Below are 12,168 nucleotides of genomic sequence, written 5' to 3'. Positions count from 1 at the left end.
ACATGTTGACGCAAAGGTGGTGTTGAATATATGAGTAAATTACTACGATATTTCATCTGAATAAACAATAAATAAATCATGACGACAATGACAGAGATTGAACTAATTATGCGGACTAGCATAGTCGGTGAATAGATCGAATCTAAGTCTCAAATTAGAAATATGAATTCTAGCATGATCTCAAACAAGGAGGACAAAATCACATACGGTTTAGCAGGAGCACAACCGCTGGCGTTGATGTTGTTGCCCATGTCGTTGATGAAGAGATTGCCGAGCTCGGGGAAGAAGTCTCGTTGAGGAAGTCATCACTGCCATCAGTCGCGCGAGTGCGCTCCCCAAAAACCTGATAGCCCCTATCCGTTCCCGTGGTGCACGCCGGAAGAAGGGATGGAGAAGACTTGTGTGGCGGTGCAATGTTCTGGAATGGTGCGAAACCATATGCTGTGACGGCGGCTAGGGTAGACGTCTACCTGTCTATATAGTGCAGGTCGGATCGGTCGTGGGAGTAAACTCCACGTCCAAATCAGTAACAGACCCACAATCCAAAAGAATCAGAATTGTTGAGTAATCAATGCGTTAATTTTTTCCGAGCAGTAAAAATATAGACAACATGCATTGCTTTGTCCTCGGCTCAGCTCATTTCCAAAACCCGATGCGACACGGCGCGGCGGGGCGAACCGAGCAAGGAGGAGCACGCGTGTAGGTCTCCTCTTCTCATGCTCAGATAAGTGTTAGAAGAGCTCACCTTATGCTAGAAGAGCTCACCTTATAAGATGGTGCAACTCTCACTCACCTGCAGTATGCACCACACACAGCCATGCCTGAATGGGGCATGAGAATTTTAGATTTTAGTTGGGCTTTAGGCCAAAGACCTACTAGCAGAATCCAATTGGTGGATGTATAGTTTGTAAATATTATGTATAATACTAATTCGGTCCTTATGATTTAAACTAAGTGAGAAATTTTTACATAAGCAAAAACAGGTCGAACCGCAGGTGCCTTAACTTATCCGTTGCGATCAGTTTAATACCTAAACTTGCAAAATATATGAAAGTGGTGCTATAACTTGTCTTTGGTGCATATACGGTGCCTCCATCCGTATGTGCAGTCCGCGTGGCATGACAGCTGGTGGCTGGCCCACATGTCTGTGGGTGTGAGGGTCGCCTGCGCTTTGTGATATGCATGCGATTTTCTTTGCATCAAACCCCTTGAGGTTTAATTAAATGTCACCAAGAAGCCCTTGCTCTGAAATAAGCTAATAAGAGAGGAAAAATATAGTGCGTAGTTGAACGGGTTACGAACCTGGGACCTTCAGGTTAAAATAACATGCACGCTAGCCAGCCGGTTTGTGTACAACTGGTAGCTGGAAACCTTTTTTTGAGGGAAACTTATATAGTCTCTGTAGCTTTGCAATTTCCATTCTGTTTTTTATTCAAGTTAGTGTTTTGTTTTTATGATATGTAGATTTTCCCATATAAAAATACAATAATTATCAATATACGATTATTTTATATTTACTTGGTTATTCTTTTTTGAGCTGTTTACTTGGTTATTCTATTTTTACTATCGTGTAGTTCGAAGTGGTAAACATGAACATTTTCTAAAACTTATGTGGATTTAAACAACTCAACCTATATTACAAAATAATGTGTATAAATTTTGTATCTTCATTCAGGATCACAAGCACGCACAATTATTGTGTATCTTCTTCACTGTAATTTTAGAATACAAAATTATTACAAAATCAATAACCATGTATTTTGAAAATTGTTCAGTGTGTATTAAAAATCATTGTGTAAAAGCAATAAATTCGATAAATGTGTTAAAACATGCTAAATGTGCTTGTAGAAATGTAAGAATAATTTTACACAATATTTGTTTAATACATGTTTAACATTTTATGAAATAGGTGTTGTAATTTTTCTGAATACACGACGGGCATTTTTCAAAAACATTTGCAACTTCTTAATGCAGATGATAATTTTTCAAAAACATGTTGAATATGTTTCTCAAATGCACTAACACTTTCTTTAAATTTGTGGCACGCTCCTCTCTGAGCCGTTGACATGTTGGCCAACGCCACGTTGGCATGCCATATGGGCAGTGCATATGCTAGATACGGACGGAGGCACCGTATTTGAACGCTCGGACAAGTTACGACACCGGTTTCATGTACTAGGTAGGAAATGCGGCTTGCCGCACCCGACAGCGGTGCTGCCGGGTATAGTCATATCCCACCCGGTAATACAATCATTGAAGCATTGTAAATATAAAAAATAACATAATGCAGCTGTGTTTATCAGTCTAAAACAGCATTGGCACGCAGTGCCTGGCTCAAGTAAACAAAGTACATATTGTTCTAAACAAAGTACATATTGTTGCAAGAATAGTTGCCAAGAATAGATCATTTCAATGCATGAAAGCATGAAATTGCTTTTATAGATAACATAATTGTATCCATTATATGGAGTTGGTCCTGTCCAACCCTATGTTCGAGCACACATATATAAAATTATGCATCTGTGACATAGCCACAACAACATAATACTACTTTGGGGCACGCTGCCTGTCTCAAGTTGATCCAACATTTGATATTTTGTAATGAAAGAGGTAGGAGCAAGCAGAATACATGCATCTCATAGAAAATGGTACCGTAGTACCAAGTCAATTACATATGGTGATAGGTTTTCTTCATCCAGTTCAAAAATACACTGAAACACCAAAAGCAAGCCACTGGCAGTCCAGGATAACAGATTTATATGGTTCTTCTATGTCATATAGTGATAGCAGTACATTATGGAGCTAGCCCACGCTAGCAAACATGGGTCAGCGACCATGGGCCGAGCTGGCTGGCGCTGGCCCGGCTCGCGGTCAGCTCGTCTGCAGGCTGCCTCTCTGCTCGCGGTGCAGCACACAGCCAGCTCGGCTGCAGGCTGTGGCCCTGGAACTCGACTGCCATCGCTAAACTGGCCCGACACGTAGGGGCAGCTCGACTGGCCTGAGTTTTTCTAAAAAACAAATCTGCACATTTTTCAAAAACTTAAACATTTATTTTTTGAAAAACAAACATTTTCAAAATTTGCACACTGTTTCTGAAACATATTTTTCAAAAAATATGATTTTTTGTTGTAATGTGCAACAGTTTTTGGAAAAGTGATTTTTAGAAGAAAAAAGAACTCAACTAATTTTTCGAAAATTTTAATTCATTTTTGAAAAACACGAATATGTTTTAGTTTTTCTAAATATTTGAACAATTTTAGGTAAATTTTGATCATTTTTTGAAGGGAATAAAGATAAACAAAAGGAAAAACAAAATAAATCTACAAAGAAAAAAGAGAAAAAAAAGGGAATAAGATGACCTGTCAGGAACCTTCTAGGAGGTTACCAAGACCGGAACCAAAAACTCGTCGGCCTAGCATTAACGGGCCGGCGCATCTCTCGGTCGCTCGGCTGTGCGAACAATCAACGACTTGACGGCATAAGAACTACTCCCTCCGTATGGAATTACTTGTCGCAGAAATAGATGTATCTAGACGTATTTTAGTTCTAGATACATTCATTTCTGAGACAAGTAATTCCGAACGAAGGGAGTATATTATAGGGAATATTGTAAGTTTGCTGCTAGCTCGGCTTCACCCATACACGTTCATTCGATTGACTCTTAACTGCCTTCTCAGATAACCCCTGGTTAACTGCAATAATGTAAGGAAGTATTCCCTATGTACCTGCAAAAACATGATTAAATGTGTATGCCAAAATGGAAAGCCCGAATTATGTGGCCCCAGGACAGGTATGTGGTCATGTAGTGTATCAGGGCATCTGCAATGCTAGGCGCTACCGTAGGCGCCAGGATCGAATTCCCGGTCGATGGGGCAGTTAGGCCTTCCAATCCTGGCGCTACCTACGGCATCGATGCTAGAAAAGGAACCGAGCGCTTGAGTACGAGATAGAAGGCTGCGTGTAGCAGCGGATTTCCTTAGCGCCCCCGTAATTAGTGCTCAGCGTTACAACAGCGCTTAGATGGGCTTTTAATTTTTCAAGATTTCTTTTATTTCCTTAAGCGCCCATATAGGGGTCTTGCATTGAAGATGCCTTCAATGGGGCCCCATTAAACCTCCCACATGATTAGAACGCTCAAACTTGGATGAAGATAACAAGAACTCAGGTCCTAAGTCGAATGTGAAACAAATCACCGATGCACAAAGCATGGCCTCCTACGGTTGCCTTTATTTACATAGGGTTTTTATCATTTTATGCCACTGGTTTTTCCTTTATTCATGGACGCCGATAAGTGCCACACGTGTGGGTGTTAAGGAGTCTGCCCACACATTTTGTGTGGTGTATAAAGAGGAACAGCCCACACACCTACGTGTGGGCAAAACAAGTAGCACCCACACGCCTTTTTTTTCCCTCCCGATCCATCTCACAAGCGTGCGTGTGGGCGAAGTTGATAACGCCCACACGCCCGTATGTCAGGCCTCGTACCTCCTGGTTCCGCACGCTACGCGTGACGGTCACCGCGCGCCCGCAGTTGCCATGATCCAGACTCTCGTCCATGTTCGTTTAACTGCAGTTGCCATGTCGCTGAACTACGGTTGCCATGTCGGACAACTGCATTTGCCATGGTTGCTCAACTGCAGTTGCCGTGTATGGTCTGATCTAATGTAGTTGCCCTGATTTCATAACTTTAGGAGTTGCCACATACTAACACTAGGCAGTTGAGAGAGTTGCCATGTGCTCACAAGTATGCTAGGGCAGTTGCCATGTAAAAAGGAAGGGTTGCCATCTGCTTACGTGCACGTTAGGGCAGTTGCCATGTACATGCACGTTAGGGCAGTTGCCATGTACCATGCAAAAACATATGTCAACTTAGTAAAAGAGAGTTGCCACATACTAACACTAGGAGTTGCCACATGCTATGGTCTGATCTAATGTAGTTGCCCTGATTTCATAACTTTAGGAGTTGCCACATACTAACACTAGGCAGTTGAGAGAGTTGCCATGTGCTCACAAGCATGTTAGGGCAGTTGCCTTGTAAAAAGGAAGAGTTGCCAACTTCTTACGTGCACGTTAGGGCAGTTGCCATGTACATGCACGTTAGGGCAGTTGCCATGTACCATGCAAAAACATATGTACCATGTATTTGCTTACGTGCACACTAGGCAGTTGCCGTGTACCCTGCAAAACACATGGCAAACTCGGGTAAAAAAAGAGAGTTGCCACCTGCTTATAAAGCACACTAGAGGCAGTTGCCATGTGTACTGCAAAACACATGGCAACTAGCAGCTTGGGTGTGGGAGAGGAGACGAGCGTGTGGGCGAGATGGCAAATGCCCACACACTAGCCCTTGTGTGTGCGTGCAAAGTGGGATGTGGGCGAACTGCTGAACGCCCACACACCAGCCTCTCCTATGTGGTGCAAACGCCCACACATGTGGGCGTTAACATTTCCGTTATTCACAGATGCGCTTATTCGAAACGTTTTATCTTCCAAACCGTGCGTCCAAATCTCAAACCATTTTCAACATTGAATTCTTCGCATCGAGATCTTCAAAACTAGATCCCATGTTGATAGGTTTTGACGAATTTTTTTCACGAAAAAAATCGGCCAGAAAAACCAAAAGAAAAAACCGAACCGGGAACACGGGTTCACCTCACTTGCAATGAAATCTGTGTAGATGTTTACGACAAATTTATGGAGTAGACGGTATGTTTCATTCAATTCGTGTTATAGCTTTTCTTTCATAATGTTGCGCCCAGAATTGCCTAATTTTTTTCTTTTTTTCATGCTTAGTGTATCTCTTATTGCGGAGAAGGGCTGAGTTCATGCGTGTGGCCAACCTGCCCATCGACGTGGAGGGCACGGTTTAGTTTGACATGATGTTGTTAAAAATGGCATATCCTTAACCCTCAGTGTGACCAACGAGGGAGGGAGAACGTATTTCCATGGTCCAAATTGGATTCAAATTGCCACAGTATTAGGGATGCCAACTAGAAGGTGTTCATTTCTTCACGAATTTGAGGAGGCCCACATAGACAACAAAATCTATCTGTGGTACGATGTCCCGCAATCATAATAGTACGTATAGTGTCGGTGGTTATCTGTCGTACGAGTACTTTATTGAACATATATATGTTGTATGCACTTATTATAATTATAGTGTGTAAGTATTAATCATTAAAGAGTTATTGAACTAAAGTGTGTATTTGAAGTATGCTATTTAGGATTTTAGGGTACTGGTATTATTGCTAAATAAAGAAAAGTTGCAACACCGCCTAAAAACGCTGCCTGGTAGTGTTTCTTTTAGGGCCAATTCCAGTTCTGCCCCTAACTCGAACCCACTACTCAGTTTTGACCCTAATTTTCAGGTATGCTCAGTTTTGCCCCTCCGCCGTTAGTGTCACTTATAGAAATGCCCTTTTGCGCCGTTACCGTCCGGTCAAAGTACTTTGACCATCCAGAAAAAATAGCAAAAAAAAAAATAAAAAAATATGAAATTTGGTGGGATCGAAGATAGTCATGTCCGCAGGGCGCGTGCACATTTTTGTGTTGGTTGGACACTCCGGGAGCTCGTGGCAAAGGAAAACAAAAATAATTTATGCCTATGAACAGTAAATTCGAAAAAATAGCAAAAAAGTTCAAAAAAATTTGAATTTATTTGGCGTCAAAGAGGCTTGAGTGCACAAAGTGCTTGCAAGTTTTGGTGATCAAATGACGTACGGGGCGCTCTAGAGAAAAAAAAACAAAATAGTGCATTTCTTCAAAGTTTTTTTGAGCTAAAATTTGTTTTTTCTCCACGAGCTCCTACAATGTCCAAACACAACAAAAACGTGCACACATCTTGCGCACCTGAATATCTTGACTCCCACGAAATTTCATATTTTTTTGATTTTTTTTCTATTTTTTTTGAATTTACTGCTCGCATGCGTACAAAATTTATGTTTTCCTTTGACACGAGCTCCCGGAGTGTCTGAACGGCATGAAAATGTGCACACGCCTTGCGGACATGACTATCTTCGATCCCACCAAATTTCATATTTTTTTGATTTTTTTTGCTATTTTTTCAGGACGGTCAAAGACCTTTGACCGGACGGTAACGACAGAGAAGGGCATTTCTATAAGTGAAACTAACGGCGGAGGGGCAAAACTGAGCATACCTAAAAATTAGGGGCAAAACTGAGTAGTGGGTTCGAGTTAAGGGCATAGATGTAAATGTCCCTTTTTTTATGTCATAAGATAACTGTGGCAGGTGCAATCGGACGCCCGCCACATGTACATTTATGATCACTAGTGGGAGCGCGCCCCCCACTGATGAGGTCATAGCAGTGGTGCGCGCCCCTGAGAGTCATGCCCGCCACTGCTAACATTCATGCAGCTTGTGCTTGTGATAAAATTTAGTCGGTGCAAAGCAAACGGAGGTGGGAGAAGACCTCATCACTAACCGGCCTATGTTAACTACCATGGGAGGCTTATCATTGACGCTTCAGAAGAGGTCTGTCATTGTTAAGGCTCATAACTGATGCGTGGTCAAGGCCTGGTCAGTGATGAGGGGTCAATACTCTTCCGATATGTAGTAGTGTGTTTAAGTTGTGCCACATTTACTTCTTGTTACTTTCAAGGTATCCCACATGTTAACCTGGCTCTGATACATTCTTTGTTAAGCAATGAAGTCCATTATGTTATATAAATGGTTTTTTTATCATTTACGCCATCGGTTATGTCTCACTACTCAGTTTTGCCACTAGGAATTTCAATTGTTCAAAAATGCCATCGCTTCGTTAAACACATGCTAAAAAATGCCACTAGACACTATTACTGTCAGCTTAAATCTCATTTGACATGTTATAATGACCAAAATACCTATGGACCAACATGTCAGCTCTTTCTCTATCTCACTATAATAAAATGTGGGTCTCACTTAATCCCAATAACGTTCATATTATCCTCTAAATTATTCGCTTGCTTAGTCCTGACAAGTGGGGCCAACACTTATCATTGCGAGATATCGAGAACTGACATGTGGGTCCAGTGGTATTTTTGTCATATAACATGGTAAACGGGTTTGACCTAACAATAACGATGACTAATGACATTTTTGAGCAAACATCTAATGGACCGATGGCATCTTTGAGATATCTAATGGCATTTTAAGCAAATTTCTCATAGAACGATGGCATTTTTGAGCAATAGTAACTTCTAATGACAAAACTGAGTAGTGAGACGCAACCAGTGGCATAAATGATAAAAATACTTAGTTGTTTATAGAGGTAGTATTTGTTTACGTGGGGATCTGACAGGTGCATACAATGTGTTTTTTTAGTCTTCTAGTTTCTCCAGCAAAGCAAATATCAAAAATATTCCCCAGTAGAACCCATCATTATAAGGCAAAGGGCGCTTTTTTAATACATGAGAAGAATCTCAGAAGACCTTGTCGAGACATTGGGAGGTATGTAACCGAATTATTACAGCGAGCGAAACTTATTGGCTTATAGAAAAGGAAAAAAAGATAACCCCTCACTAGTGTAGTGTCAAAAACACTTTTATATTATGGGACAGAGGGAGTAGCAACATATTGTCATGTTGTGGTCGAAGCAATGAGCTTCATCTTCATCGACCACCTTTTCCTTAATATGTAAGGTCGTTGCTTCAGTTGTCCATAGAGAAAAATGCCTCTTTTACTTCAATTACTTCACCGTAGACATCATGCATCGCTGGGCGATCCTTCGGTGATTCCGCAGAGCATAATAAGCCAAGTTTAAGGAGACGGAGAGCACATATATCCTTCATCGCAAATATGTTGCATTCTTGCAAGTTTGGGATATGATCAGCACGCTGATCTCCCGTCTCCGAAGCAAGGCTGGGTTGCAGCATGTCTTGGGTTCGTGAAAGTGATTCTTCTACATACTTGGGGAGTGTCAAGCCATCACTGAACTCTTCATTAGTAGGCCGTTTCCGTGTTAGCATTTCCAAAAGAACAATGCCATAGCTATAGATGTCTCCCTCGATGGAGATTTCACTGCCCATACCATACTCTGCAACAATGTTTTGAAACAAAAAGTTATTCCGAGGAGCACAAATGAAACTTGCTAGTATTAGTAAAAACAAACTAGCAATTGATACAGTTACTCATACTAGATTTTGTCAACCTTATTTCAGAATGTGTTCATAAAATGAACTCACCAGGAGGTATGTACCCAATAGACCCCCTTGGTCCAACTATGCTTGTTGTGCCGCTCTGCCCTCCAGGTGAACAACCATGAATTAGCTTTGCCAAACCAAAGTCGCAAATACGTGCAGTATCGTCATTGTCGAAAAGTATGTTGCTTGGTTTCAGATCGCAGTGAACAACCGGCGGGATGCACTGGTTATGTAGATATTCAAGAGCACAAGCAATGTCAACTGATATGCATATCACTGCACCTAAACTCAAACCACCACACTGGTGGTTATGAAGTCGGTCTTCAAGGCTTCCGTTGGACATATACTCAAAGACTAGAGCCCTGAACTCATTTCCCACTGGGTCATAAGTTGAGCACGCGGTTATCACCTTCACGAGATTCCGGTGGCGGATGTGTTGCAATGCTTTGCACTCAGCAATGAAGCTATGCAATGCGCCATGCTGGTTGAGCTTGAAGACTTTAACAGCAACAGTACCATCTTCCGCGTCGAACCAACCTTTGTAGACTATCCCAAATTGCCCGGAACCGACTAGGCTGGCCGGGGAAAAAGTATTCGTTGCTTTGTTGATGTCACCATATGTTATCCTTTTCAGCTCCATGTGTGAATGGCCTATTCTCTCACTAGATGTATACCTCCTCTTCAACCAAAAGATGAACATCCCCAAGATAAAAGCAAGGGCAACAAGAGCTGAGAGAGCTATCATCATTGGAATGACAACCTTTTGCTTTTTTGTGGACGCCGAAGCAAAGCACATAGGCAACTCTTCTACGGCTACGTTTCCACAAAGGCGTGGGTTTCCTTGGACAAAAGTACCACTTTTGTTAGCGAACACTCCACCTGTGGGAACTGGCCCTTCCAAGTTGTTGAAGGACATATTCAGGTACTGTAACGAGGTGAAGGTCTCGAGGAACTTTGGGATTGTACCAGATAGATTGTTGTGGGAAAAATCTAATTGTTGGATGCCTTTGAGGCCTGATAGTGATTGTGGAATTGTTCCTTGTAGGAGGTTCCCTTCTAAGCGAAGCGATTCCAGCCGGACACACTCACCAAGAGTGGACGGGATTCTACCTGTGAGATTATTGTGAGAGATGTTCAACGAACCAAGGTTTATCAAGTTACCCATCTCTTGTGGTATGGACATTGCGAGTTGGTTGTGTGATAAATCAAGTAGCCAACTCAATGAATTCAACCCGGCCAACATGTGTCCGCTTATGCTTCCACCAATGGTATTACAGGAAATGTTTAGTGCCAACAAATTCTTGCAGCTACTTAAACTTTCAGGTAAGCTTCCACTCAATTGATTTTCTTGCAAATAAAGCTCTTCTAGTTGAATTAGGCTGCCAAGGGAAGGTGGTATTTCCCCGGTAAATTTGTTCTGTGAAAGGCTAAGTACAACCAGATTGCGTAGCTGACCAAGCGTATAAGGTATAGGCCCCATGAAAATATTTCTATCAAGATAGAGCATGGAAAGATTAGACATGTTGCCAATCTCCAATGGGATGATACCAGATATGTTGTTTGAACTTAGAGTTAGAGCGGTCAAGCTTTTTGGCAGATTCGCTATGGAATCTTCTGGTAAGGCCCCGCGCAAGTTGTTTGTATCTACATTTAGATTTTCCAACTGCGTACAATTTGCCAAAGAGGAGAAGAATGTCCAGTCTCCAGCCTCTAGCTGATTTGAGTACAACATTACGTACTCCAAGTTCGACATGGAGCTGAAAGAAGGGATCACCCCAGTAAGAGAGTTGTTGCCTAGATGGATATACGTCATGCCGGAGGCATTTTGTAGTGAGGGGGGGATGTCTCCCTCAAAATGATTGTCGGACATCATCAGTATTTCGATGTTAGGAAGTGTGTTACCCATGTCAGAAGGCAGTGTTCCTCCAAGATTATTGTTGGCCAGCCCAAGAAAGTACAACGCTGACGAATTGAAAATGGAGCGTGGCACTGTCCCTACTAGGTTGTTGTAGGAGAGATCAAGCATTTCTAGTCTTGAGAGTTTACCAAAATCAGGAATGAATCCTTGCAACTGGTTTTGTGCAAGCAAGAGTATGGTAAGGGATGAGGAACTATTTGCCAGCGACTGTGGGATTTCTCCGCCAAGAAGATTGTTGGGGAGACTGACGGACTCTAGAGCTGGTGAGCTCCCGAGTAGCGACGGAATCTCACCAGAGAGTCGGTTGTTTCCTAAGTCTAGAGAAGAAAGGTTGTGAAGCGTCCCGATGCTGAGCGGGATGGTGCCGCTTAGTGCATTAAAGCTGAGGTTGAGGTACCGGAGTCCCGAGATCCGCCCAAGTTCCGGTGGGATTTTACCGGAGAGGTTGTTGTTGGGCAAATGGATTCTTACCAAAGAAGTGAGGTTGGAGATGCAGGGTGGGATCTCACCGGCGAGGCCTTCCGCCTCCATATCCAGGGCCACGACGAGGGGTGGTTGCCTTGGCCTTCTCCTTGTGCATGAGACGCCATGCCAGGTGCAAAAATCTGGTGCGGTGGTGTGGTTCCATGTGGCCATGGCTGTGGTGGAATCGTGGAGGTGGAACTTGAGGCAGAGCAGAGCATCTCTGCTCGTATTGGTGCTGTAGTCTGCTAGTGTTATCGACAACAGGAGGAGGATGGCTAACAGTATAACCAGAGGACTAGGAATATGCACTGATGATGCAGGGGCCATGTCGTTAGTATGATTTTGTGGACAGCGGTGTGTTTTCAACTCTGCTTGATACTCTGAGATACTTGAGTGTTGCTTTTATAGACTTGAGCTGCTGGGATTTGGAGTCCCCTATCCAACTATGCTGGTCAAAACTGGCTGCACCGTTAGTTGGTTGGGCAGGCCAGATGCAAGGAAAGCTTGTTTGTTTGTCTGCACCAAACCCGCCGTGCCCACCTCTCACCACAAAATATGAGCTTGCCCATCCAAGCCAATGAGTTATGGCTAGTGCATGAAAAATGGTGATCTGGTCACTGATTTACTTGCACTTTAACACAACTGGT

The 12,168-nt window shown here is 42.7% G+C and overlaps 1 protein-coding gene across 1 annotated transcript; it reads right to left on the bottom strand.

Annotated features, from left to right (window-relative positions):
* Positions 1 to 8,396: 8,396 nt before the first annotated feature.
* LOC147982765 (uncharacterized) lies at positions 8,397 to 11,880 on the bottom strand. Its single transcript, XM_087542675.1, has 2 exons — positions 9,181 to 11,880; positions 8,397 to 9,032 (listed from the first exon to the last, which is right to left on the bottom strand). Exons 1-2 carry the CDS (start codon positions 11,846 to 11,848, stop codon positions 8,647 to 8,649), a joined length of 3,054 nt encoding a protein of 1,017 aa, XP_087398801.1. The 5' UTR covers positions 11,849 to 11,880; the 3' UTR covers positions 8,397 to 8,646.
* Between the last annotated feature and the right edge of the window lie 288 nt (positions 11,881 to 12,168).

This window comes from Triticum urartu, chromosome 2A (genome assembly GCF_056163025.1).
Source record: "Triticum urartu cultivar PI428250 chromosome 2A, HENAU_Tu73, whole genome shotgun sequence".
Classification (NCBI taxonomy): domain Eukaryota; kingdom Viridiplantae; phylum Streptophyta; class Magnoliopsida; order Poales; family Poaceae; genus Triticum; species Triticum urartu.
This window is presented reverse-complemented; position numbering and strand designations above follow the sequence as displayed.